This window comes from Macaca thibetana, chromosome 19 (genome assembly GCF_024542745.1).
Source record: "Macaca thibetana thibetana isolate TM-01 chromosome 19, ASM2454274v1, whole genome shotgun sequence".
NCBI lineage: Eukaryota > Metazoa > Chordata > Mammalia > Primates > Cercopithecidae > Macaca > Macaca thibetana.
Genome location: NC_065596.1, coordinates 25,522,842 through 25,549,846, shown reverse-complemented (window position 1 = coordinate 25,549,846; position 27,005 = coordinate 25,522,842). Strand labels below are relative to the sequence as shown.

At 52.3% G+C, this 27,005-nt stretch overlaps 2 protein-coding genes across 6 annotated transcripts in view; both read right to left on the bottom strand.

Moving 5' to 3' along the window:
- Nucleotides 1-16,092, bottom strand: part of APOE (apolipoprotein E) — a 125,782-nt gene extending 109,690 nt beyond the window's left edge. Inside the window, exon 1 of one of the 5 annotated variants that reach the window (XM_050772147.1) lies at nt 16,088-16,092. The gene's annotated coding sequence lies outside the window, so the exon portion shown is untranslated. Of the gene's footprint in view, nt 1-4,387; nt 4,392-4,495; nt 4,501-7,096; nt 7,101-8,787; nt 8,793-16,087 lie in introns of those variants that run through there. The other 4 variants (XM_050772146.1, XM_050772153.1, XM_050772178.1 and 1 more) reach the window with 4 other exon arrangements.
- On the bottom strand, nt 2-23,673 carry CBLC (Cbl proto-oncogene C). The gene is made up of 11 exons (XM_050772222.1): nt 23,264-23,673; nt 20,864-21,010; nt 20,542-20,698; nt 19,895-20,016; nt 17,653-17,790; nt 12,242-12,329; nt 9,719-9,850; nt 8,610-8,756; nt 7,133-7,210; nt 186-255; nt 2-85 (listed from the first exon to the last, which is right to left on the bottom strand). Exons 1-10 carry the CDS (start codon nt 23,614-23,616, stop codon nt 193-195), a joined length of 1,425 nt encoding a protein of 474 aa, XP_050628179.1. The 5' UTR covers nt 23,617-23,673; the 3' UTR covers nt 2-85; nt 186-192.
- Between the last annotated feature and the right edge of the window lie 3,332 nt (nt 23,674-27,005).

Genomic DNA, 27,005 nt, shown 5'->3' with positions numbered 1-27,005 from the left:
GGACAGACAAGGCTTGGCAGTTTATTTCGGTTTCACAACCCCCTTCCAGCCCTTGGGGTGCCCTTTAGCAGCACATCTCGGTGCCCTGCAGGTGGAGAGAGGGGTGGGTTAGATGAGGTCACCTCCAGGTGGAGAAGGGTGGAGTGGGGTGGAGTGGGCCAGGGAGGGTTAGGGAGTGGACTCACCTGGCCTTCAGGCCGGGGCAGGGTCCTGGGGTCCCAGGGCAGCTGGAGGGGAGCTCCCCTTTAGGAGTCTCTGCAATGGAGAGATTTTGAGAGGGTGGTTGATTCCCGGCATCCAACCTTTCCCTCTGCTCCTCTTCCCTGTCCCCTTTGTCTTAGACCTGGGAGTCCCAGACCACCCTCCAGTCCCTTCCACTTACTCCATGGCCCCCTCCCTGGCCTAGGGGCTGGAGGTGGCTTCCTGCCCGGTTGAAGCCACAGCCTTAATTCTTGGCAAGAGAAGAGGGGCCTGAAGTCTGGGGAGGGCCAGAAGTGCCTGGGAGGGGAGATTAAGAAATGCCTCTGCTAGGCTGCAGCTTGGGTGGACGTCCTTCCACAGGCCCTGGACAGGGGTGACACAGTGGTGGCGGCCACCGTCTGACAGGACCTTTGGCCTTGTCCCTAGTCCACGCTGCCTTTTCCCTCTCACCTCTAACTCGTGTAGGAAGAAGTTTTAGTTTGTCTGTCCGCCTGTCCATCCATGTGTCCATCCCTTCTGCTCACTCATGCGCCCCACAGACAGTTCCCGAGCCTCTCCAGTGGGTCAGTCCTTTTCTTTCTTTTCTTTCCTTTTTTCTTTTCTTTCTTTCTCTCTCCTTCGTTCCTTCCTTCCTTCCCTCCATTTCTTTCCTTTCTCCTTCTCTCCCTCCCTCTCTCTCTCCCTTTTTTTCTCTCTCCCTTTCTTTCTTTTTCTTTCTTTCTTTTTCTTTCTCTTTCTTTTTCTTTCTTTCTTTCTCTTTCTTTCTTTCTTTCTTTCTTTCTTTCTTTCTTTCTTTCTTTCTTTCTTTCTTTCTTTCTTTCTTTCTTTCTTTCTCTTTCTTTCCTTTCTTTCTTTTCTTTCTCTCTCTCTTTCTCTCTCTCTCTTTCCTTTTCTTTAAAAAAAAAAAGAAAAAGAAAAAAAACAAAACAACAGGGGCCAGGCATGGTGGCTCACACTTGTAATCCCAGCACTTTGGGAGGTTGAGGTGGGTGGATCATGTGAGGTCAGGAGTTTGAGACCAGGCTGGCCAACATGGTGAAACCCTGTCTCTATGAAAAATACAAAATTAGCCAATCGTGGTGACATATTTCTGTAATTCCAGCTACTTGGGAGGCTGAGGCAGGAGAATCGTTTGAACCCAAGAGGTGGGGATTGCCATAAGCCAAGATTGCACCACTGCACTCCAGCCTGGGCAACAAGAGTGAAACTCTGTCTCAAAGCAAAACAAAGCAATACAGGGTCTCACTCTGTTGCCTAGTCTGGAGTGCAGTGATATGACCATAGCTCACTGCAGCCTTGACCTCCTGGGCTCAAACCATCCTCCTGCCTCAGCCTCCCAAAGTGCTGGGATTACAGGCATGACCCACTGCGCCAGGCCAAGGCCTTGTTTTTCGCTCTGAGAAGACAGCCGTGAACAAGACAGAAAACAATCTCTGTCCTGGTGGAGCTGATGCTCTACTGAGCCCGAGGCTTGCAGTGACTGATCAGCTCCTGAAAAAGGAAATGTCTCAGAGCATGTTCCGTCTCCTTCAAAGTGCCTGGGAGAGAGAAGATGCCGGGGAGGCCTCTTGGAGATGGGAATGACCCAGCTGATGCCTGAGTGCTGGAAGGATCCAGACAGAGGCTTCAAGTGGGTGGGGGCTTGCTGGCAAGTTAGAAGAGCAGCAAGGGTCCAATGTCGCTGGAAAGGAGGTGGAGTGGGGGAGATCAGAGAGGTGGGGAAGGGTTAGATCCCCAGCCCCAGGTCTTTGGGCAGTGGAAAGGACTTTGGCTTGAGTTCTTGGAACCCTGAGAAGCCAGTGGGGGATTTCTTTCTTTCTTACTTTTTTTTTTTTTTTTTTTGGAGACGGAGTCTTGCTCTGTCGCCCAGGCTGGAGTGCAGTGGCTGGATCTCAGCTCACTGCAAGCTCCGCCTCCCGGGTTTACGCCATTCTCCTGTCTCAGCCTCCCGAGTAGCTGGGACTACAGGCGCCCGCCACCTCGCCCGCCTAGTTTTTTTGTATTTTTTAGTAGAGACGGGGTTTCACCGTGTTAGGCAGGATGGTCTCGATCTCCTGACCTCGTGATCCACCCGTCTTGGCCTCCCAAAGTGCTGGGATTACAGGCTTGAGCCACCGCGCCCGGCCTTTTTTTTTTTTTTTTAGATGGAGTCTCACTCTGTTGCCCAGGCTGGAGGGCAGTGGCGCCATCTCAGCTCACTGCAAGCTCCGCCTCCCAGGTTCACATCATTCTCCTGCTTCAGCCTCCCAAGTAGCTGGGACTACAGGAGCCCTCCACCACACCCAGCTAATTTTTTGGATTTTTACATACACAAAATGTATTTTTACATCGTGTTAGCCAGGATGGTCTCGATCTCCTGACCTCCTGACCTCATGATCCGCCCGCCTCGGCCTCCCAAAGTGCTGGGATTACAGGCGTCAGCCACCGTGCCCGGCCTTTTTTTTTTTTTTTTTTTTTTTTTTTGAGACGGAAGTTTTTGCTCTGTCACCCAGGCTTGAGTGCAGTGGCACGATCTCGGCTCACTGCAACTTCCGCCTCCTGAGTTCAAGCAATTCTCCCACCTCAGCCTCCCGAGTAGGTGGGATTACGGGTGCCTCCTACCATGCCTGGCTAATTTTTGTATTTTTTAGTAGAGACAGGGTTTCACCATGTTGGCCAGGCTGGTCCTGAACTTCTGACCTCAAGCGATTTGCCCACCTCGGCCTCCCAAAGTGCTGAGATTACAGGTGTGAGCCACCATGCCCGGCCGCCAGTGGAGATTTCTGAGAGGTGAGGGAGAGGATATGACTCAGGTTACAGGTGACTGAGCTTACTGGCTTCATCAAAACTCATGGGGAGGCTAGACGAAGTGGCTAATGCCAGTAATCCCAGCATTTTGGGAGGCCGAGACGGGAGGATCACTTGAGCCCAGGAGTTAGAGACCAACTTGGGCAACACGGTGAGACTGTGTCTCTAATTAAATTAAAAAATTAAAACAAAACAAAACAAAAAAACCCAGCCCGTGGGGCTTGTGTCAGGCTGCTCCCCATTTTCCCCAAGAAAACACCGAGGGTCAGAGAGGTCCCCAGTGTTCAGTGGGGCGATGAGATCCAGCTCAATGGCAGTGTCGTCCCCTAAAGGTAGGTTTCTCAGATGGAGAACAGCAGTGTGCAGAGAGCAACCCCAGGGGCCACAGCACCATACACAGATCACAATCACAGTGACACTGACCACTGACACAGTCCCAAGTCCCATCACATCCAGTGTCCACAGCAGCCCCACCCTCACCTCTGCAAAAAAATTTTAAAATGAACCGGGTGTGGAGACATGCACCTGTAGTCCCAGCTACTCTGGGGGCTAAGGAGGGAGGATCACTTCAGCCCAGGAGATTGAGGCTATAGTGAGCTGTGATTGCACCACTGCACTCCAGCCTGGGTAACAGAGACCCCATTTTTTTTCTTTTCTTTTTTTTTTTTTTTGAGACAGAGTCTCACTCTGTCACCCAGGCTGGAGTGCAATGGCACTATCTCGGCTCACTGCAACCTCTGCCTCCTGGGTTCAAGCGACTTTCCTGCCTCAGCCTCCTGATTAGCTGGGATTACAGGTGCCCGCCACCACGCCTGGCTAGACAGAGGCCCCATCTTAAAAAAAAAAAAAAAAAAAAAAAAAAGCAATGCCAGGCACATAGCAAAAATTATGACAGGCGGGGCCCACGCCTGTAATCCCAGCATTTTAGAAGGCCGAGGCGGGCAGACAACCGGAGATAAAGAGTTCAAGACCAGCCTGGCCAACATGATGAAACCCCATCTCTACTAAAAATACAACAATTAGCAGGGCGTGGTGGCGTGCACCTGTAACCCCAGCTACTCGGGAGGCTGAGCCAGGAGAATCGCTTGAACCTGGGAGGCGGAGGTTGCAATGAGCCAAGATTGTGCCACTGCACTCCAGCCTGGGCAACAGAGCTCAAAAAAAAAAAAAAAAAAAAAAAAAAGTTACGACAGTTGGCTTGCTGAGAAATAGCAAACCCAAGGCCGTCTCTTCCATGGTATGTTTTGAAGAATGAAAGAGTAGGTGGGAGTGGACTGGAATTTTAATCAGGCAGGGTTTGGGGAGAGGAGGAAAGGGCGGGCAAGGCGGAGGGTACGGCCGAGGCAAAGGTGTCATCATCAGGCCCGAGGTCCCTGTCAGCCTGCCATCCTGGCTGTGTCCCCCATCACTGTCCTCAGGGAGCCGGCTGAGTGCCTCCTAATGTTTCCATTTGCTTTTGGCGGCAGGTTGGATCTGTTTTTAGCTTCCCTGGCTGGTTTCACCGCCACCCCCCGCTTCCTGCTGGCTCTCTTGTTTGCTGTGGTTGAATAATGTTCCCGGACTTCCTGAGCTGTTTGTTTGAAGACAGCTCAGTATTGATCGAAGCCTGTGTGTACTCAGCCAGAGATGCTAACAGATCTGCTTCTCCCAGCAATCCAGGGTCCCAAAAACCCTGGGGTGGTGGCATGGGGAGAAAAGAAAGCCAGGACAGGGCTCATTAAAAAATAAGTAGGCCGGGCGTGTTGGCTCACGCCTGTAATCCCAGCACTGTGGGGAGCCGAGGCTGGTGGATCACCTGAGGTTGAGAGTTCGAGACCAGCCTGACCAACATGGAGAAACCCCATCTCTACTAAAAAATACAAAATTTGCCAGGTGTGGTGGCACATGCCTGTAATCCCAGCTACTCAGGAGGCTGAGGCAGGAGAATTCGCTTGAACCCCAGAGGCAGAGGTTGCAGTGAGCCGAGATCATACTATTTCACTCCAGCCTGGGCAACAAGAGTGAAACTCCATCTCAAAAGAAAAACAAACAAAGAAAACAACAACAACAAAAAAGTAGATGGTTTGGGGGCCTTAAAGACTCCAACACTGGCTTCTCCTCTTTCAGGCTGTGTGGTTTTGGGCAGGTACTGTCACCTTTCTGAACTTTTTGCCTCCAGAAAATGGGGAGAAGAACATTTGTTTGTTTGTTTTTTTGAGACAGGGTCTCACTCTGTCATCCAGGCTGGAGTGCAGTGGCACGATCTTGGCTCACTGCACCCTCTAGCTCCCGGGTTCAAGCGATTCTCCTACCACAGTCTTCCAAGTAGCTGGGATTACAGGCGTGCACCACCACGCCCAGCTAATTTTTGTATTTTTAGTAGAGACGGGGTTTCACCATGTTGGTCAGGCTGGTCTCCAACTCCTGAACTCAGTGATCCACCTGCCTCAGCCTCCCAAAGTGCTGGGATTACAGGCGTGAGCCACCACACCTGGCCGGGAGAGGAACATTTTTGACTTCATAGTGCTGTTGGGAAGACTCACTTCAGTGTATTCATTTGGTATCTATTTATTGAGCACCTATGATGTGTGTGTGTGTGCTAGGCACTGTTCTGGACTCTGGAGATATGATGGAGAAGACAACAAAGGCCTGACCTGCAGGAAGGTTGCAACCTGACAGTGCTAAAAGCCAACAAAACCAACCCTAAGCTCTGCCGGGTGGCGAAAGATCTTTGAACATACAGCAGACCAGGGGCCAGACGGACAGCGGTGCTATTTTCACCCTTTCCTTTTTTTTTCTTTTTAGAGAACGGGGTCCCGCTATATTGCCCAGAAAGGTCTCGAAATCCTGGGCTCAGGCTTTCCTCCTGCCTCTGCCTCCCTAAGGGCTGGGATTACAGACTCTTTTTTTTCTTTACTGGTTTAGAGACAAGGTCTCATTCTGTTGCCCAGGCTGGAGTGCAGTGGTGTGATCATGCCTCACTGGAGCTACCAACTCCTGGGATCAAGGGACCCTCCCACCTCAGCCTCCCGAGCAGCCGGGACTACGGGCGTGCGCCACCACTTTGGGCTAATTTTTAAATTTTTTTGTAGTGTTGGGGTCTTACAGTGTTGCCCAGGCTGGTTTCAAACGCCTGGGCTCAAACCATCCTCCTGCCTTGGACTCCCAAAGTGTTGGGATTGCAGGCCGGGCATGGTGGCTCATGCCTGTAATCCCAGCACTTTGGGAGGCCAAGGTGGGTGGATCAACTGAGGGCAGGAGTTCAAGACCAGCCTGGCCAACATGGCAAAACCTTGTCTCTACCAAAAATCCAAAAATTATCCGGGCATGGTGGCACGTGCCTGTACTCCCAGCTACTTAAGAGGCTGAGGCAGGAGCATTGCTTGAACCTGGGAGGCAGAGGTTGCAGTGAGCTGAGATTATTCCACTGTACTGCAGCCTGGGCTACAGGGGCGAGACTCTTACTCAAAAAAAAAAAAAGAAGTATTGGGATTGCAGGCATGAGCCACCACCCCAGCTAGAGGTACTATCTTGAACAGAGTGGTCAGGGAAGGCCTCCCTGAGAAGGGATGGGAAGGCGAGCCTCAGGAAAGGCGGTGCAGGCCAAGGGAACAGCTTGTGAAAAGGCCCTGAGGTAGGACACATCTGGGATGCTGGAAGGAGAGCAGGAAAGTCCTTGAGGCCGGGCACAGTGGCTTACTCCTGTAATCCCAGCACTTTGGGAGGCCGAAGGGGACAGATCACGAGGTCAGGAGTTCGAGACCAGCCTGATCAACATGGTGAAATTCTGTCTTTACTAAAAATACAAAAATTAGTGGGGCATGGTGGCGGGCGCCTGTAATACCAGCTACTCAGGAGACTGAGGCAGAAGAATTGCTTGAACCCGGGAGGCGGAGGTTGCAGTGAGCCAAGATTGCACCACTGCACTCCAGCCTGGGCGACAGAGCAAGATTCTGTCTCAAAAAAAGAAAGAAAGAAAGAAAGTCCTTGAGGGGGAATGAGCCAGGAAGAAAACAAGGGATGAGGTCACAGCGGGGATGGGTACCTTGGAAATGGGTGCCAAGGATGAATCCCTTCCCTGGCACCCCTGAGTAGGCAGGTGAACCAGGGACCCTGGAGGTGAATGAGACCCCGGCCCCCAACCTCAGACCAGTGCCTGACTCACCACCTTTGGCTGGGCATTTCTGGGTTTCCTGGGGGGCAGATCTGGCCGTGGGGGCAACTGAGGAGCCAAAACGGGCGCCTGGAGGGGACAGAGGAAGGAGAGTGGACTTGTGAGCTGCCATTTTCTTCTCACTTCCATGTTCTCCCGCCTGAGCCCCAGCATTCAGGCACTGTTCTAGACTCAGGATATAACGGAGACCAAGACAATGTACCAACACTTAGGAGGGTTACAGTCAAGGAAAGCCACAGCCCCAGCCCTTGGGGAAGCAAAAGACCAGTTCCCTAGGACCTGAGAATCTTGTTATCAGCACCCTCCTCTTCTAGAACCCAAGAGTGCCGTCCCTGAGCTCTTCCTCCCTCAGACCCAGGAGTGCAGGACCCGCAGTCCTCCTCCATTAGACTCAGGAGTACAGGCTCCAACCCCTCCTCCCTCAGACCCAGGAGTCCAGTCCCCCAGTCTCTCCTCCCTCAGACCCAGGAGTCCAGACCCCCAGTCTCTCCTCCCTCAGACCCAGGAGTCCAGTCCCCCAGTCTCTCCTCCCTCAGACCCAGGAGTCCAGTCCCCCAGTCTCTCCTCCCTCAGACCCCGGAGTCCAGTCCCCCAGTCTCTCCTCCCTCAGACCCAGGAGTCCAGACCCCCAGTCTCTCCTCCCTCAGACCCAGGAGTCCAGTCCCCCAGTCTCTCCTCCCTCAGACCCAGGAGTCCAGTCCCCCAGTCTCTCCTCCCTCAGACCCCGGAGTCCAGTCCCCCAGTCTCTCCTCCCTCAGACCCAGGAGTCCAGACCCCCAGTCTCTCCTCCCTCAGACCCAGGAGTCCAGACCCCAGCCCTTCCTCCCTCAGACCCAGGAGTCCAGGCCCAGCCCTTCCTCCCTCAGACCCAGGAGTCCAGGACCCCCAGCCCTCCTCCCTTAGACTCAGGAGTACAGGCTCCAAACCCTCCTCCCTCAGACCCAGGAGTCCAGGCCCCCAGTCTCTCCTCCCTCACACCCAGGAGTCCAGGACCCAGCCCCTCCTCCCTCAGACCCCCAGCCCCTCCTCCCTCAGACCCAGGAGTCCAGGACCCAGCCTTCCTCCCTCAGGCCTAGGAGTCCAGACCCAGCCCTTCCGCCCACAGACCCAGAAGTCCAGACCCTGCCCTTCCTTCCTCAGACCCAGGAGTTCAGACCTCGCCCTTCCTCCCTCAGACCCAGGAGTCCAGGCTCCAGCCCTTCCACCCTCAGACCCAGGAGTCCAGACCCTGCCCTTCCACCCTCAGACCCAGGAGTCCAGGCCCCTAGCCCCTCCTCCCTCAGACTCAGGAGTCCGGACCCTGCCCTTCCTCCCTCAGACCCAGGAGTCCAGACCCTGCCCTTCCTCCCTCAAACCCAGGAGTCCAGGCTCCAGTCCCTCCTCCCTCAGACCCAGGAGTCCAGGCTCCAGTCCCTCCTCCCTCAGGCCTCAAGAATGTGGATTCCAGCTCCCGGCTGGCCCCGCTCACCTGCTCCAGCTCCAACTCTCTGCCTTCCTGGTCACTGCCGTCCTCTGAGTCCTCAGCAGTAGCCTGACCATGGAACTCGTAGATACTCACGGCCTCCCAGCCCTTGATCTTGCAGCGGCAGAAGGGGCAGGTCTGGCTGTCCGAGTGCTGGGGGAGGTCGGGAGGGAAAGGGTCAGTGCCCCCCTGCTCTCCATCCTGTCCCTTGGGCCAGCGAGGAGTTCCCTGCCCAAAAGATTGATGTGGGGAAGACAGAGGAAGGGAGACAGAAGGAGAGAAGAGGAGTCGTGGAGAGCAGGGGAATGTGGAGGGAAACGCTGGGAGGGAAGGTGAGAGAGGAACGGAACCAGAGTCAAGGTCAGGAGGGGGCACACAGGCCAGGGATCCCCATGGAGCCTTGGCTGCAGCTTCTGGGCCAGGCCTTTCCAGGCTCAGATCCTCACTGTGGCCCTTTTTTTTTTTTTTAAAAGGAGTCTAGCTCTGTCACCTAGGCAGGAGTGCAGTGGTGCGATCTCTGCTCACTGCAACATCTGTCTCCCGGGTTCAAGTGATTCTCATGTCTAGCCTCCTGAGCAGCTGGGATTATAGGCACCCACCACCACACCCATCTAATTTTTGCATTTTTTTTTTTTTTTTTTTAGTAGACACGGGGTTTCACCATGTTGACCAGGCTGGTCTCAAACTCCTGACCTCAAGTGATCCACCCACCCCGACCTCCCAAAGTGCTGGGATTACAGACGTGAGCCACTGTGCCCAGCCTCATTGTGGCCCTTGGGAAGTCACTTTTCTCAGCCCTGTCCTCCAGGGGACGAGGCTAAGGCTCAGAGAGGTGAAGCCACTAGCGGGGCATCACCCAGGCAGGGAAGGAAGGAGAGCTTTCCACCGATAACATTGCCGGAGAGGGAGAAACTGAGGCAGCATGTGCAGAGTGGGGTGGAACCAGAGGCCCGGGGAAAGACAGCCGGCCTCCTGAGTGGTCGCCAGCAGCTCTCTGCCCTCTCTGGACTTCGGTTTCCCCATATGATCAATGAGGCATAGAGGAGATCCTCTTGGGGCTTTCCCTGTAGAGAGAGGGAGACCAGCCAGGAAGGCGGCACAGGGGTCAGACCCACCTGCCAGGTAGCCAGGCAGCGGCTGCAGAGCAGGTGCCCGCACGGCTCGATCTTCACATCCTTGTTGCTCTCAGCACAGATCTTGCAGAGCTCAAATGTGGAGTCCATGGCCCAGTAGAGCTGCAGCTGCTCCTGGCAGGTGAGAGGATAGAGAAGACAGTGAGGGGCATGCGTCAGCCATGAGGACACCCCTTGGGCCACAGGAAGAAAATCCCAAACCTCAGCTGGTTGTGGTGGCTAACGCCTGTAATCCCAGCACTTTGGAGGCCGAGGCGGGAGGATCACCTGAGGTCAGGAGTTCGAGACCAATCTCGTCAACTATGTTGAAACCCTGTCTCTACTAAAAATACAAAAATTAGCCGGGGCATGGTGGCGCATGCCTGTAGTCCCAGCTACTCGGGAGGCTGAGGCAGGAGAATTGCTTGAACTTGGGAGATGGAAGTTGCAGTGAGCTGAGATTGCGCCATTGCACTCCAGCCTGGGCAACAAGAGCAAAACTCTCTCAAAAAAAGAAAGAAATAAATAAAGAAAATCCCAAACCTCTGTCTTGGCGCTGTGGCTCATGCCTGTAATCTCAGCATTTCTGGCGGCCAAGCCCAGGAGTTCTGGACCAGCCTGGGAAGCATAGCATGACCCTGTTTCTATGTAAAAAAATATAAACCAAACTTCTGTGCCAGATCTGAACCCTCTCCTAAGTCCAAGGTTGGCATGTCCAACGGCCTCCTACATGTCTTCACTCATTTTTTGTGTGTGTTTTTAAAATTTATTTATTTATTTTTATTTGTTTTTTTTTTTTTTGAGATGGAGTCTTGCTCTGTTGCCCAGGCTGGAGTGCAGTGGCGTGATCTTGGCTCACTGCAACCTTTGCCTCCAGGTTCAAGCGATTCTTGTGCCTCAGCCTCCTGAGTAGCTGGGACTACAGGCATGAGCCACCATACGTGGCTAATTTTTGTATTTTTAGTAGAGATGGGGTTTCACCATGTTGGCTAGGCTAGTCTCGAACTCCTGACCTCAAGTGATCTGCTTGCCTTGGCCTCCCAAAGTGTTGGAATTACAGGTGGGAGCCACCTTGCCCGGCCATATCTTCACTCCTTGTTATGAGATTTCTTCTCCCCAGTTGTCTACACCCAGTGGTGCCAGATTTAGCAAATAAAAGTACTGGATGCTGCTAAATTTGAATTTCATTCTTTTTTTTCTTTTCTTTTTTTTTGGCGAGACGGGGCACCACTCTGTTACCCAGGTTGAAGTGCAGGGTCGCGATCTTGGCCTACTGCAACCTCCAACTCCCAGGCTCAAGTGATCCTCCCACCTCAGCCTCCAAAGTAGGTGGGCTAATTTTTTGCATTTTTTGTAGAGATGGGGTTTCGTCATGTTGCCCAGGTTCATCTTGAACTCCTGAGCTCAAGTGATCCACCAGCCTCAGCCTCCCAAAATACTGGGATTACAGGCATGAACCACCGCACCTAACCTAAATTTGAATTTCTTTTTTTTTTCTTGAGACCAAGCCTCACTCTGTTGCCCAGGCTGGAGTGCAGTGGTGTGATCTCGGCTCACTGCAACCTCCGCCTCCTGGGTTCAAGTGATTCTTGTGCTTCAGCCTCCCAACTCAAGTGCCTCAGCTGGGACTACAGGTGTGAGCCACCACACCCAGCTAATTTTTGTATTTTTGGTAGAGATGGGTTTCACTATGTTGGCCAGGCTGGTCTTGAACTCCTGACCTCAGGTGATCTGCCCGCCTCAGCCTACCAAAGTGCTGGGATTACGGGCGCGGTGGCACCTGGCCTCTAAATTTGAATTTCATGTAAACAGTGAATACAGTTTGAAGTATAAAGATGTCCCAAATATTGCAAGGGATATATTTATACTAAAAAAATGTAGGGCCAGGTACAGTGGCTCATGCCTATAATCCCAGCACTTTGGGAGGTGGAGGTGGGAGGATCGTTGGAGCCCAGGAGTTCAAAACCAGCTTGGGCAACATGGCGAAACCCCATCTCTACAGAGAAATAAAAAAATTAGCTGGGTGCAGTGGCTCACACCTGTACTCCCGGTTGCTCGGGAGGCTGAGGTGGGAGGATCGCTTGAGCCAGGAGGTCGAAGCTGCAGTGAGCCATGATCGCACCACTGCACTCCAGCCTGGGTGACCGAAGAGATCCTGTCTCTAAAAATAAAAATAAATAAAATATAAATTATGTATTTATTATTGTTGTTTTTCTCTCACTCGGGGGGTGGCTGTGAAGATTAGGAGCTGGCACAGGGCCATCGCTGGCAAATGCCCAAATGCATTAGCTGTCCTGATGATCTCAGCAGCATCAGTTCCTTATATAATCCCCGTGATCACCCCTGGGAAAGAGGCAGGAGGAGCCGTATTCTCTGGAAGAATAACTGAGCCTCAGAGAGGTCAAGTGATTTACCCAAGGTCACGCAGCCACCAAGCCAACACTCCAACCCCAGGCCTCTGAGCCAAGGCAACGTGGGGGTGGCAGGGTCAGGGAACGGGACTGCGGGTGCAGGCACGGGTCTCACCTCTGATACGTGGATGCGCTGCTGGGCTTCTGCCTGGTCGAGCTCAGTCAGGTCTGGGTTGTGGTTCTTTCCATCTGGGTAGAGGTAGCTGGGGGAAGGGAAGAGAGGGGGACGGGGGTGCCATCTAGTATGTCCCACCCCCAGATGAATAAGGACCTTTATCCCCTACAGGGCCCATATCTCCCTGAGATGAGGATCTGTCCCCAATCCATTGCTGGCCTGGGGTTATTTTCCCTCTGCCCTCCTCTAATTGGGACTGCATCTTCTCAGATACCCCAGGGCAGGGCTATGTCCCCTCAGACTCCCAAGGTAGGGCACACGAAACCTCAGTGACTCAAGCTCCAGAAACAAGGATGAAATAGAATAAGAACCAGAAAACGGGATGAAAATTTCTGGCTTAGGGCGGGCACGGTGGCTCACGCCTGTAATCCCAACACTTTGGGAGGCCGAGGTGGGTGGATCACCTGAGGTCGGGAGTTCAAGACCAGCTTGGCCAACGTGATGGAACCCCGTCTCTACTGAAAATATAAAAATTAGCCGGGCGTGGTGGTGCATGCCTGTAATCCTAGCTACTCAGAGGCTGAGTCAGGAGAATTGCTAGAACCCAGGAGGCACACGTTGCAGTGAGCCGAGATCGTGCCATTGCACTGTAGCCTGGGCGACAGAGTGAGACTCTGTTTCAAAAAAAAAAAAAAAGAAAGAAAAAAGAAAAATCTCTGGCTTAGCTCTTCTAGAACCTCATCCTTCTCCTCCATGCCCAAGTGTAACAGATTTTAGCGTCACAGATCATGAAAGTGACCAAATCCTAGAATCTGAGAATATCAGGATGGGAAAGATCCTCTGAGAACACCTGTACCACTGCTTCCCTCACAGACAGTGACCCAAGGCTCAGGGTGGGAAAGGCACCTACCCAAGGTCACACAGCAAGGACCAGAGAGACTCAGAACCAGGGTCGTAGGCGAGATCTCAGCACTGGGCTCCAGGACACCGGAGAAGCAAGCTCTGGACTCCCTGGGTCTCCCACTGCATCATTTCCTCAGCCTATCTGGCATGCCTCAACACTACTCCAATTATTCCCACATGTATACCACATGAAATACTGAACCCTCAGACCCACAGCGGGTCATGAGTCCTTGAGGCTAGTGGCCCTGCCTGGCCTGTCATGTGGAGCAGTGCAGGATCCCTGACCTGGGCCCCACAGTGGCTGTCCCACTAACACACTGTATGACCTGGCTGGGGCCACTCTACTTTTCTGGCCTCAGTTTCCTCTTCTGTAACATGGACGTGATCATGCCTGAGGCAAAGATTTGTGATGCGTATTAAATAAGACAGTGCTGGTAGGGCGCAGTGGCTCACACCTGTAATCCCAGCACTTTGGGAGGCCGAGGCAGGCGGATCATTTGAGGCCAGGAGTTTGAGACCAGCCTGGTCAACATGGTGAAACCCCGTTTCTACTAAAAATAGCAAAATAAATAAATAAACAAATAAAATAATAATTAGCCAGGCATGGAGGTGCGTGTCTGTAACCACAGCTACTTGGGAGGCTGAGGCAGGAGAATTTCATGAACCCAGGAGGCAGAGATTGTAGTGAATGAATACCACACCACTGCACTCTAGCCTGGGGCAACACAGCAAGACTCTGTCTCAAAAAAAAACTTAAAAAAATAAATAAATAAATAAAAAAGAAAGACAGTGCTTATAAAACATGCAGCCCTGGCTGGGAGCAGTGGCTCATGCCTGAATCCCAGCACTTTGAGAGGCTGAGGCAGGAGGATTGCTTGAGCCCGGGGGTTCGAGACCAGCCTAGGCAACACAGAAAGACCCTATGTCTAAAAAAAAAAAAAATTAAAAATATTAGCTGGGCATGGGTGGCATGTGCCTGTGGTCTCAGCTACTCAGGAGAGGCTGAAGTGGGAGGATCACCTGAGCCTGGGAGGTCGAGGCTGCAGCAGTGAGCTGTGGTCATGTCACTGCACTCCAGCCTGGGTGACAGTGAGAACCTGTCACAAAAAAAAAAAACACCAAACAAAACATGCAGCACTGGCCAGGTGCAGTGGTTTACACCTGTAACCCCAGCACTTTAGGAGGCCGAGGAGGGAGGGTCACTTGAGCCCAGCAGTTTGAGACCAGCCTGGACACCATAGTGATATCTTGTCTCTATCTAATTTTTTTTCTTTTTTTCTTTTTATTCACAAGGGGGCTCACTATGTTGTCCAGGTTGGTCTCAAACTCTTGGACTCCAGTGATCCTCCTACCTCAGCCTCCCAAAGTTCTAGGATTTCAGGCATGAGCCACCATGCCTGGAGAAATTTTTTTTTTTTTTTTTTTTTTTGAGATGAAGTCTCACTCTTGTCCCCCAGGCTGGAGTGCAATGGCTCGATCTCAGCTCACTGCAACCTCCACCTCCCAGGTTCAAGCGATTCTCTTGCCTCAGCCTCCCAAGTAGCTGGAATTACAGGCACCTGTCACCACGCCTGGCTACTTTTTGTATTTTTAGTAGAGACAGGGTTTCACCATGTTGGCCAGGCTGGTCTTGAACTCCTGACCTCAGGTGATCCGCCTGCCTCAGCCTCCCCAAAGTGCCAGGATTATAGGCGTGAGTCACTGAGCCCAGCGTGAATAAATTTTTTAAATTAAATATATATATATATATATATATATATGCAGCATTCTCCTCTGTGCAAAAACACTCAATAAGAAGGGACTTCTATGATTGACTTTATTTTTATGTTTTTGAGATGGAATCTCTGTCACCCAAGCTGGAATGCAGAGGCACGATCTCGGCTCTCTGCAGCCTCAGCCTCCCGGGTTCAAGCGATTCTGCTGTCTCAGCCTCCCGAGTAGCTGGGATTGTAAGCGCACAGCACCACACCTGGCTAGAGACGGAGTTTTTTTTTTTTTGTAGAGATGGGGTTTCGCCATGTTGGCCAGGCTGGTCTTGAACTCCTGACCTCAAGTGATCTGCCTGCCTCTGTCTCCCAAAGTGCTGGGATTACAGGCGTGAGCCACCGTGCCCGGCCTCTGATTTTTCTGCTTTAAATGGTCCCCAAGAGTAGCTGAAGTGTTGTCTCTTGTTCCTAAGTGAAAGAAGGTTGTGATGTGTCTTATGGAGAAAGCGTGTGTATTGTATAAGCTTCCTTGAGACACAAGTCATAGTGCTGTTGGTTGTAAGTTCAATGTTAATGAACCAATGATAGGTACTGAATAAAGTGTCCTTTTTTTTTTTTTTTTTTTTGAGACGGAGTCTCACTCTGTTGCCCAGGCTGGAGTGCAGTGGTGTGATCTCAGCTCACTGCAACCTCTGCCTCCCAGGTTCATGCCATTCTTCTGCCTCAGCCTCCTGAGTAGCTGGGACTACAGGTGCCCACCACCACGCCCAGCTAATTTTTTTTTTTTTTTTTGTATTTTTAGTAGAGACTGGGTTTCACCATGTTAGGCAGGATGGTCTCGATCTCCTGACCTCATGATCTGCCCGCCTCGGCCTCCCAAAGTGTTGGGATTACAGGCGTGAGCCACCGCGCCGGGCCTTGAATAAAGTGTCTTTAAACAAAAACATACATAAAGTTTACTATGTTGTGATTGATTGACAAAAATGTGGGGACCCAGCCGGGCGTGGTGGCGTGCACCTGTAGTCCTAGTTACTCAGGATCCAGGAATGTATTTCCCCTGGGAGCAACGGGTTGTTATTCAATAATTCAGGGTGTGTGGTGATTTTATAGAAGATAATTACTGCAAATTGGCCAGGCGTGTGGCTCACACCTGTAATCTGAGCACTGTGGGAGGCTGAGGTGGGCAGATTGCTTGAGTTCAGGAGTTCGAGACCAGCCTAGGCAACATGGTGAGACCCCCCCCCCATCTCTACCAAAAATACAATAAAAATGTTTTCTTTGTTTGTTTGTTTTGTTTTTTCAGATGGAGTCTCGCTCTGTCACCCAGGCTGGAGTGCAGCGGCGTGATCTCAGCTCACTGAAACCTCCACCTGCCAACCTGCCAGGTTCAAGCAATTCTATCTCAGCCTCCAGAGTAGTTAGGATTACAGGTGCCCGCCACAGTGCCCAGCTAATTTTTAAAAAAATTTTTAGTAGAGATGGGGTTTTGCCATGTTGACCAGGCTGGTCTGAGGTGATCACCTGGTCACCTTAGGTGATCCGCCCACCTTGGCCTCCCAAAGTGCTGGGATTACAGGTGTGAACCACCGTGCCCCCACCAAAAACGTTAGAAAAAATTATATATTAAAAAATTAATAATTACTGCAAATAATCAACAGCATATCTATCTAGCTAGCTAGCTAGCTATCTACCTACCTTCCTATCTCCTCTCTTGTATGTCAGTAGCCATATAGATATGACTGATAAGAAATTTCTGGCCGAAGGTGAAACTCTGAAAAGAAACCTGCCTTCTTGGCCGGGCATGGTGGCTCACACTTGTAATCTCAGCACTTTGGCAGTCCGAGGAGGGAGGATCACTGGAGGTCAGGAGTTTGAGACCAGCCTGGCCAACATGGCGAAACTCCATCTCCACTAAATATCCAAAAATTAGGGCCAGGCGTGGTGGCTCATGCCTGTAATCTCAGCACTTTGGGGGGGCCGAGGTGGGTAGATCACGAGGTCAGGAGTTCGAGACCAGCCTGACCAACATGGTGAAACCCTGTCTCTACTGAAAATACAAAACAAAACAAACAAACAAAAAAACTAGCCAGGCGTGGTGGTGCGTGCCTGTAATTCCAGTTACTCAGGAGGCTGAGGCAGGAGAATTGCTTGAACCCGGGAGGTGGAGGTTGCAGTGAGCCGAGATCACGCCATTGCACTCCAGCCCAGGTGACAGAGCGAGACTCCATCTCAAAAAAAAAAAAAAAAAAGAAAACCACCAGTCTAGCAAGTTCTCCAGTTCTGTTTCTGCACCATCAGTCTAGATTCTAGAGCAGGATCTGATATCTAGAAGCAAAAGCTGGCTGGGCACGGTGGCTCATACCTGTCATTTCAACACTTTGGGAGGCCGAGGCGGGCAGATCGCTTGAGCCCAGGAGTTCGAGACCAGCCTGGGCAACATGGCGAAACCCCATCTCATTTTTTAAAAATTAACTAAAATAAAAGAGAAAGAAAATAGAATCAAACGCTCTTGAGCTCCGTTCCAAGGAATGGAGCCCCTGCGGTTGTGGCCAACGCCCCACACACTTCTCAGAGCTGTGGCTGGGCCCTATTTATGGCCACTTTGTGCCAACCTCAGAGGCGCCCCTTCCTCAAGACCTTTGACTGCCACCTGCTGGAACCTTGTAGTACTGCAAGATTTGAGATGTCCGCTATGTGAATGGTTGCAACCTCAAACGTGGTGGCTACTGGCAGTGCTCAACATGCAAGATCTTTCTAATCAGATTTTGCTGACACCCTCCTCCTACCAGAATAGAGACTCACAAGCCATCCTTCTGTCCCTCCAGGAGCACCTGGGACAGGGGTTTGTTGGCAGGGATGGTCTGCAGGATGCTGCCATCTGAGCTCACGTAGCCGATGGCCCACTGCCCCAGGCGAGTACAGCTGGGCCGGAAGATGTAGCTGGAGGGAGAGGTAGGTAGGATGGGGTGAGGGAGTGGTTACCGCAGTCCCTTTTGCGAACTCCTAGTCCCCCGCCCTGTTGGGAATCCAGGTGTCTAAGTCCTCACCCCCAGTTTCCCATTCTTTAGGCAACGGCATGTGCTAGATCCCTGCCTGCCTCTATAGGTGATATCTGCTGTTTTTGCCTGCTTGGCTCTTTTATGATAAAAACAGCCCTGTTTGTATTTGGAGATCTCTCCCTGCTTCACTGGAGTTTAAACAAGGCTGGGCTGACCAATCAGTGCATTTCAGGACCCCTGACTACAGTGATGGGAGTCTGTTCTGGGACTTGCTGGAAGTGTCAGAGCAAGGTGCCCCCTTTCTTACAGAGGTTGCTAAGAAGGTAGGGTACACAGCTGGGACTTCTAGAAGTCATTTGCCACCATGAGGAGAAACCATGTTTGAGAATGAAGCAAACAGAGGAAAGCAGAGAAAGGGGATGAACAGGAACTGATTCCTGACAGTAGCCATTGAGCACCTGGATCTAGCCATGCCTGAAACCCACACCCTGGCCTTCTTTTCTTTCCTTCCTTTTTTTTTTTTTTTTTTTTTTTTTGAGACAGAATCTTGCTCTGTTGCCCGGCTGGAGTGCAGTGGCAGGATCCTGGCTCACTGCAACCTCTGCCTTTCGAGTTCAAGTGATTCTTGTGCCTCAACCTCCCAAGTAAATGGGACTATAGGCACACATCACCATGCCACACTAATTTTTGTATTTTTTTTTTTTTTTTTTGAGACAGAGTCTTGTTCTGTTACCCAGGCTGGAGCGCAGTGGTGCAATCTTGGCTCACTGCAAGCTCTGCCTTCCGGGTTCATGCCATTCTCCTGCCTCAGCCTCCCGAGTAGCTGGGACTACAGGCACCCGCCACCACGCCTGGCTAATTCGTTTTGTTTTTTTAGTAGAGACAAGGTTTCACCCTGTTAGCCGGTATGGTCTTGATCTCCTGACCTCGTGATCTGCCTGCTTTGGCCTCCCAAAGTGCTGGAATTACAGACATGAGTCACCACGCCCGACTGTATTTTTTTTTTTTTTTTTTGAGACAGAATCTCGCTCTTATTGCCCAGGCTGGAGTGCAACGGCATGATCTTGGCTCACTGTAACCTCTGCCTCCCGGGTTCAAGCAATTCTCCTGCCTCAGCCTCCTGAGTAGCTGGGATTACAGGTGCACGCCTGGCTAATTTTTTTTGTATTTTTAGTAGAGACGAGGTTTCGCCATGTTGGCCAGGCTGGTCTCAAACTCTTGACCTCAGGTGATCCACCCTCCTCGGCCTCCCAAAGTGCTGGGATTACAGGCGTGAGCCACTGTGACAGGCCTAATTTTTGTATTTTTAGTAGAGATGGGGTTTCACCATGTTGGCCAGGCTGGTCTTGAACTCCTGACCTCAAGTGATTTGCCCGCCTCGGCATCCCAAAGTGCTGGGATTACAGGTGTGAGCCACTGTGCCAGGCCTGGCCTTTTCAATTATAGGAATTTATTATTTCCTTTTTCTTTTCCCTTAAATCAGTTTGAAGTGTAACTGGAAGAATGCTAATGCACTCACCTTCCTACTCCTGCACCTCAGCCCTGCAGAGACTCACAAACCTGACCTCCTATTCTCTTGGTATTCTAGACAGCTCAATTCTCAGCCCTCTGAGAATTGTCGGGGGCGGGGGGGGGGGGGGGGGGTACCCAAGAGCTCAAAACTCCTGGCTTGAAATAATTTAAGGACTCACACATCTTGTTTTTCAGTCTCCTATGCCAATAGGTGGGAAAGTCACCCTCCAAATATTGAACAGATGGTGCAACATGGCTCTGACCTACCAGAAATGGACGTTACCCTGAAGCAGGGTCTTTGGGCTCCTTGCGGGCACTATCCCTTAGCTGCAGGATTATGGGACAGTACAGGAGGTCTCCAGAGAAGGCTGGGAGGGGCACTCAGTGTCCTGCCTCTGAGTTATCAACTCTCTGGGGTCCCGGGTACCTCTGTTCCCACTCTTGGAAGGACATCTGGGCTCCACCATGCACCAGCCCAGAGCCCAGATCCCTGAGCCCTGCAGCCTTGTTCCTCCAAGCCCTGGACCCTTTACCTTCCTGGCTTGTCCCTGCAGGCCTGCAGACGCTCTTGGACCTCATCATAGGTGAGGAAGGCCATGTAGCCTGGGTGGTTGACTGCCAGGAGCTGCCAATTCTTGAGGAGTGTTGGCCATGGCTGGAGTGGGGCAGAGTTTGGATCAGAGAGAGACCAGGAAAGCAGTCACATCCCTAAGTAGTCCCCAGGGGCCCGAGAATCCAGCCACCTCCTTCACACCCATGGTGAGCCTCAGGCATATCCCTTTTATAAGACCCCAAGCTCTTTTTTCTCCAGGACTCAAGAGTTTGGGACCCTAGCTTCCTCCTTCCTCAGACCCAAGAGTCCAGGCCTCCAGCCCCCTCCTCCCTCAGACCCAGGAGTCCAGGCCCCAGCCCCTCCTCCCACAGACCCTGGAGTCCAGGCCCCAGCCCCTCCTCCCTCAGACCCTGGAGTCCAGGCCCCAGCCCCTCCTCCCTCAGACCCTGGAGTCCAGGCCCCAGCCCCTCCTCCCTCAGACCCTGGAGTCCAGGCCCCAGCCCCTCCTCCCTCAGACCCTGGAGTCCAGGCCCCCAGCCCCTCCTCCCTCAGACCCAGGAATTCAGGTTTCAGCCCTCTTCTTCCTCCTGGACCCAAGTCTGGCTCCCAGCCTTGGCCTTCCCTGACCTGGAAGAGCCTGGTGAAGACGTCGAACTCGAAGATGGACACGTGCCCGCTGCAGGTGAGGTCGATGGTGGTGCGCAAGGCCAGGGCTGTGCAGCCTGGTTCCACGGGGTGGCAGGTGCCCAGGAGGGACTCAAACTCAGCCCAGGGCAGCACGCACCTGGGTGGGAGAGGGGTGGGGGAGACACCGCTGAGGCCTCTCGGAGCCTATGATGGGACGCTCTGCAGGAGGGAAGCAGCTGTGGGCCTGGACTCCTGGGTCCCTGGGCCAGGGTGGGATGGGGCTCTGGGAGCTGAGGGTCCCTGAGGACAAAGGCTTACTCACCGAGCTCCACAACGCTCCCTCCAGAAGATGTGGGCTGGGGCCTTGGTGAGCTGGTACACGTGTCCACAGTACTTCCCCCCGGGGAAGAGTGCGTGCAGCTCTGCGTGCATGTGGCTGAAGATGATGGCCAGCTTGGCCAGCTGTCGCCTGTGGGGATGGGCAAGGACTCTGGCTATCCTCGAGGCTCCCACTGACACCCTCTTCCTCCCGTCATGGGGAACACCTGCAGGGACAAGGCTCTGGACTCTGTCTCATCAGTGTAAGGTAAGAGTCCATTCCTGCTGGGCGCGGTGGCTCACGCCTGTAATCCCAGCACTTTGGGAGGCCGAGGTGGGTGGGTCACTTGAAGTCAGGAGTTCATGACTAGCCTGGCCAACATGGTAAAACCCTGTCTCTACTGAAAATACAAAAACTAGCCTGGCATGGTGGCATCCATCTGTAATCCCAGCTACTCAAGAGGCTGAGGCAGGAGAATTGCTGGAACCCAGGAGGTGGAGGTGGCAGTGAGCTGAGATCGTGCCACTGCACTCCAGCCTGGGTGACACAGCAAGACTGTGTCTCAAAAAAAAAAAAAAAAAAGTAAAAACTATATATATGCCGTTTATTAGATTTGGCCAGATGTAGTGGCTCATGCTTGTAATCCCAGCACTTTGGCAGACTGAGGTGGGTGGATCACTTGAGGTCAGGAGTTTGAGAATAGCCTGGCCAACATGGTGAAACCCTGTCTGTAATAAAAACTACAAAAACTATCACTGCGTGGTGGTGGGTGCCTGTAATCCTAGCTACTCGGGAGGCTGAGGCAGGAGAATCACTTGAACCCGGGAGGCGGGGGCTGCAGTGAGTCAAAATCACTGCACTCCAGCCTGGGCAACAGAGTGAGACCATGTCTAAAAAAAAAAAAAAAATTATGCTGACTTTTGCAGAAATCCAGCTTTCCTATATATTAAGGGAAGACTATTTGATTCTGTATGATGGTGGTTCTACCTACAGGTACGAGTGTCTGACTAGTCAACTCTGCCTTCCAAGAATGATTGTGCCTCGGCATTTTCATTTAAAACATAGATAATATTTATGAAAAAATTCCTTTTATCACTCTCTTATAATTTGGGCATTATAGTGATTAAAAAACTATAGGTGGGTATGTTGTTAAACCTCTGCATATCATTTCAGGATGAATTAAGGAAGCACTTGGCTGGACATGGTGGCTCTCGCCTGTAATCTCAGCATTGCGGGAGGCTGAGGTGGGAAGATCGCATAAGGCCAGGAGTTTGAGACCAGCCTAGACAACATAGCAAGACCTCCTCTCTACCAAAAAATAAAATTAGCCTGGCATGGTGGTGCACACCTGTGGTCCCGGCTCCATGGGAGGCAGAGGTGGGAGGATCACTTGAGCCCACGAGTTTGAGGCTGCAGTGAGCCATGATGGTGCCACTGCAGTGGCGCCTGGGTCACAGAGCAAGACCTCGTGTCCCAAAAACCAAAAAAATAGAGACACTACAAAATATTTGATATAAAGAAGTGGCATGAGTCACTGAACTAGACCTTGTTCTGGGCTCTGGGCCCCAAACCTCGTCTGCCCTGTCACTCTGAGGTTCCTTCCCTGTGCAGTGCAGCAGAGAGGTGGCCTCCAGGCAGGTCTCGGAGGAACTAATTCCTCAGGAACTAATTCCTCAGGAACTAAAGACCAAGTGGGTAGTCCAGGCAGAAACCGTGACGGGGACCTAATGATCAGTCTCTTTGGGTGTGTCCATCTACCTCTCCTCAGCCTAGGAGCCCATGGGGTCTCCACATTCTGAGGCCTGATCCTCCCAGCTGGGCCTCCCAAAGAGCTGGGATTACAGGTGTGAGCCACTGTACCTAGCCAGACCAGGCCAAGTTCTGATCACAATGTGCACACATCTAGAGAACTTTGAATCAGATAATAATAGTAATAGCTAACTTTTATTTTATCCTCAACGTAGGAAGCCCCATAGGGTCCCCAAATTCTGAGATAGTGGGATAGTGGGAACCAGAATCGGGCTGCTGGGTGACCGAGGAAAAGGCAAAATGGGGCTGAGAGCGTGGGCGCCCAAGGAAGGAGAAAACTGGGTGGCCCATTTTCCAGGTTCCAGTAGGAAGGAGGGGCTGGGTCTGGACCCCTGGGTCTGAGGGAGGAGGGGCTGGGGGCCTGGATCCCTGAGTCTGAGGGAGGATGGGCTGGGGGCCTGGACTCCTGGGTCTGAGGGAGGAGCTGCTGGGGGCCTGGCTCCTGGGTCTGAGGGAGGAGAGGATGGGGCCTGAGTTACTAGGTCTGAGGAAGGAGGGGCTGGGGGCCTGGATTCCTGGGTCTGAGGGAGGAGGGGGCTGGGAGCAAGACCTGGGCTTCACCCCTGAGGACTTTGTTCTGGGGCGAAGGCTCACCTGAGACTGGAGCCCGCCCGGAAGAGCTCGTCGTTGGCACTCCTTCGGCCCCGGGGCGGCAGCAGCGCGCCCAGCTGCCTGCTCTTGGCCTCCAGATTGGCCAGGTAGACGAGGAGAAAGTCCCTGGAGCCGCCGGGACCCCCGGGGCCGCCTCTGCCGGCCGCCCGCTGAGCACGGGCCACCTCTCGAAGCAGCTGCGCTGTGCGGGGCAGCAGGTCCCGCAGCGAAGGGGGGCTGAGGGACAGCCGAGGGTCGCAGCATTGCTCTTCTAGGCGCTGCAGCATCCTCACTGCCCGGCCCAGGGCGCGGGCCTCTTCCCACTGTCGCCCCCACGGGGCCACCGCCACAGCCATGGGAGCCTCGCGTATGCCGGGAGGGACCGGTGCGGCCGGGGTAGGCACCGCCTCGCCCAGAGTGAAAGGAGAGGGCGGGCCCTAGAGAACCGGGGAGGGGCCTGCAGGTACCAGTGTCTCCAAAGCGGGCGGGGGCTGGAGGATCTGGCACGTGCGTCTTCAAGAGGTGGGATTTGGAGGCCGGGAGCGGTGGCTTATGCTTGTAATCCCAGCATTTTGGGTGGCCGAGGTGGGAGGATTACGTGAGCCCGGGAGTTCAAGACCAGCCTGGGCAACATAATGAGGCTCCATCTCTAAAAAATTTATTAAAAATAAAGTAAAATTTGACCAGCCGCGATGGCTCACATCTGTAATCCCAGCACTTTGGGAGGCTGAGGCAGGCGATTAGGCAGGCGGATCACCTGAGGTCAGGAGTTCCAGACCAGCCTGGCCAACATGGTGAAACCCTGTCTCTACTAAAAATACAAAAAAGAAAAAAAAATTAGCTGATGCGGTTTGAGTTTGATTCTCAAAAAGGAGCAGGGTGGGGTGGCTTTGGTGGGTTGCGATAGGAGGGGGCTTCTCAATGGGTGGGTGGGAAGTGCAGGTAGGATGTCTGGGTTCCTTCAGAGGGGGGCAAGGGGCTAGGGGAGGCCTGGGACTTTTTATTTTATTTTATTTTATTTTTAAAACAGAGTCTTGCTTTGTCGCCCAGGCTGGAGTGCAGTGGTGAGATTTTTTTTTTTTTTTTTTTTTTTTTTTTTTTTTTTTTTTTTTGAGACGGAGTCTCGCTCTGTCACCCAGGCTGGAGTGCAGTGGCCAGATCTCAGCTCACTGCAAGCTCCGCCTCCCGGGTTCCCGCCATTCTCCTGCCTCAGCCTCCCGAGTAGCTGGGACCACAGGCGCCGCCACCTCGCCCGGCTAATTTTTTGTGTTTTTAGTAGAGACGGGGTTTCGCCGTGTTAGCCAGGATGGTCTCGATCTCCTGACCTAGTGATCCGCCCGTCTCGGCCTCCCAAAGTGCTGGGATTACAGGCTTGAGCCACCGCGCCCGGCCAAGTGGTGAGATTTTAGCTCACTGCAACCTCTGTCTCCCAGGCTCAAGTGATCCTCCCACCTCACCCTCCCGAGTAGCTGGGGCCACAGGTACTCATCCCCAGTCCTCCCTATTTTATTTTATTTTTTGTATTTTTAGTAGAGACAGGGTCTCACCATGTTGCCCAGGCTGGTCTTGAACTTCTGAGCTCAAGCGATCCGTCCACGTCAGCCTCCTAAAGTGCTGGGATTACAGGTGTGAGCCACTTTGCCCTGCCACAGGACTCTTCTTGGAGAGGGGATGGGAAGGGCTGGGAGCTACCGGGAGGAGGGACTTGGACACAGCACCTTGTCGAAGGTCTGGGTCTTTGGTCGTGGCATGGGGTTAAAGGTCAGATAACTGAGATGTCAAAGGGGAACCGGTCAGGGAGGCATTGCTATCTCTCTGTCTCCGAGGAAGGAGGCACAGAGCCACGAGGCCTGTGGGTTCCCTAGAAGCAAGGGTTGGCAAGTGGGTGTCTGAGGGGGCAGGAATTTGGCAACAAGATTTCTGGGTCCTAATAATGGTGTGGCATGGGAGAAATCAGGTCAGAGTTAAGATACTCCTGAGTCCCGAAGAAGCTAGGCGGGAGGATGGGGTTCAAGACTGTGGGGGCGGGGAGCAACTTGTTTGTGTAGGGGTGGCTGGGCGTGGCTTTCACCCAACCTGTAGAACCTGTAACATCAGCCTTCGCTGGGCAGCCATCAGGGCGGGCGCTGTGGGCCTCGCACCTAAGCAAGGCATTCTGGCCACGCCCCATCCCAGGCCAAGCCAAGTTCTGTTTCTTTTTTTTTTTTTTTTTTTTTTCCTGTGATACAGGGTCTTGCTTGGTCTTGCTCTGTTACTCAGGCTGGAGTGCAGTGATAGTGGACTGATCATAGCTCACTACAGCCTGGATCTCCTGGGCTCAATCAATCCTGCCTGCTTGGCCTCCCAAAGAGGTGGGATTACAGGCATGAGCCGCCATGCCTGGTCAGAACAGGCCAACTTCTGATCGCAAATGTGTACATATCTAGAGAACTTCAAATCAGAGAATAATAGTAATAACTAACTTTTACTTTATTTTATTTTTTTGGAGACAGGGTTTTGCTCTATCTCCTAGGCTGGAGTGCAGTGGTTTGATCACCACTCATTGCAGCCTTGACTCCGGGGTTCAAGTGATCCTCTTGTCTCAGCCTCCCTAGTAACTAGGACTACAGGCATACACTGCCACGTTGGCTATTTTTTTTTTAATTTCAATTTTTAGTAGAGACAATGTCTCACTATGTTGCACAGGCTGGTCTCGAACTCCTGAGCTCAGGCGATCCTCCAGCCTGGGCCTCCCACAATGCTGGGATTACAGGTGTGAGCCACTACACCTGCCATAGCTAGCATTTATTGAATACCTGCTGTCTGTCAGGTCCTGTGTGTAATGCTTTGCAAACATTTGCACACCGAATTCTCAAGAGCCCTTTGAGGTCATAGGGCAGGGGGCTTAGGATGAGAGCCACACCTCCCAGTGCACCCTGAGCCCCTCCTTAGCCCCACCACTATCTTGTAGGAATTGAAAATCTTAAAATTTTTCTTTAAATTAAAAAACGACCAAAAAAAAAAAAAAAAAAAAAGATCGGGCCGGTTGCGGTGGCTCATACCTATAATCCCGGCACTTTAGGAGGCCAAGGCGGACGGATCACTTGAGGTCAGAAGTTTGAGAACAGCCTGGCCAACATGGTGAAACTCCATCTCTGCTAAAAATACAAAAATTAGGCTGGGTGCAGTCGCTCATGCCTGTAATCCCAGCACTTTCGGAGGCCAAGGTAGGTGGATCACTTGAGATCAGGAGTTCGAGACTAGCCTGGCCAACATGGCAAAACCCCCTCTCTATCAAAATACAAAAATTAGCCGGGCGTGGTGTTGCGCGACTATGGTCCCAACTACTCAGGAGGCTGAGGCAGGAGAATTACTTGAACCCAGGAGGCAGAGGTTGCAGTGAGCCAAGACTGTGGCACTGCACTCCAGCCTGGGTGACAGCGCGAGACTCCGTCTCAAAATAAAAATAAAAATAAAAATAAAAAATAAATAATAAATAAATAATAAAAATAAAAATACAAAAATTAGCTGGGCATGCTGGTATGACTATAATCCTAGTTACTTGGGAGGCGGAGGCAGGAGAATCGCTTGAACCTGGGAGGCAGAGGTTACAGGGAGCTGAGATCATGCTACTGCACTCCAGCCTGGGCGACAGAGTGAGACTCTGTCTCAAAAAACAAAACAAAACAAAACAAAACAGGTTGAAAACCCATTAGCCTGACAAAAGTTCAAAGTGTTGACTATGCAAGTGTTGCCAAGGAGCTGC

Coding starts and splice junctions, on each gene's coding strand:
- CBLC (XM_050772222.1), bottom strand. CDS start 23,616: ATGGCTGTGGCGGTGGCCCCGTGGGGGCGACAGTGGGAAGAGGCCCGC. Junction 21,011..23,263: donor CGGGCGGGCTCCAGTCTCAG/GTGAGCCTTCGC, acceptor CCATCCCCACAG/GCGACAGCTGGCCAAGCTGG. Junction 8,757..9,718: donor GCTGCCTGGCTACCTGGCAG/GTGGGTCTGACC, acceptor GACCTCCCCCAG/CACTCGGACAGCCAGACCTG.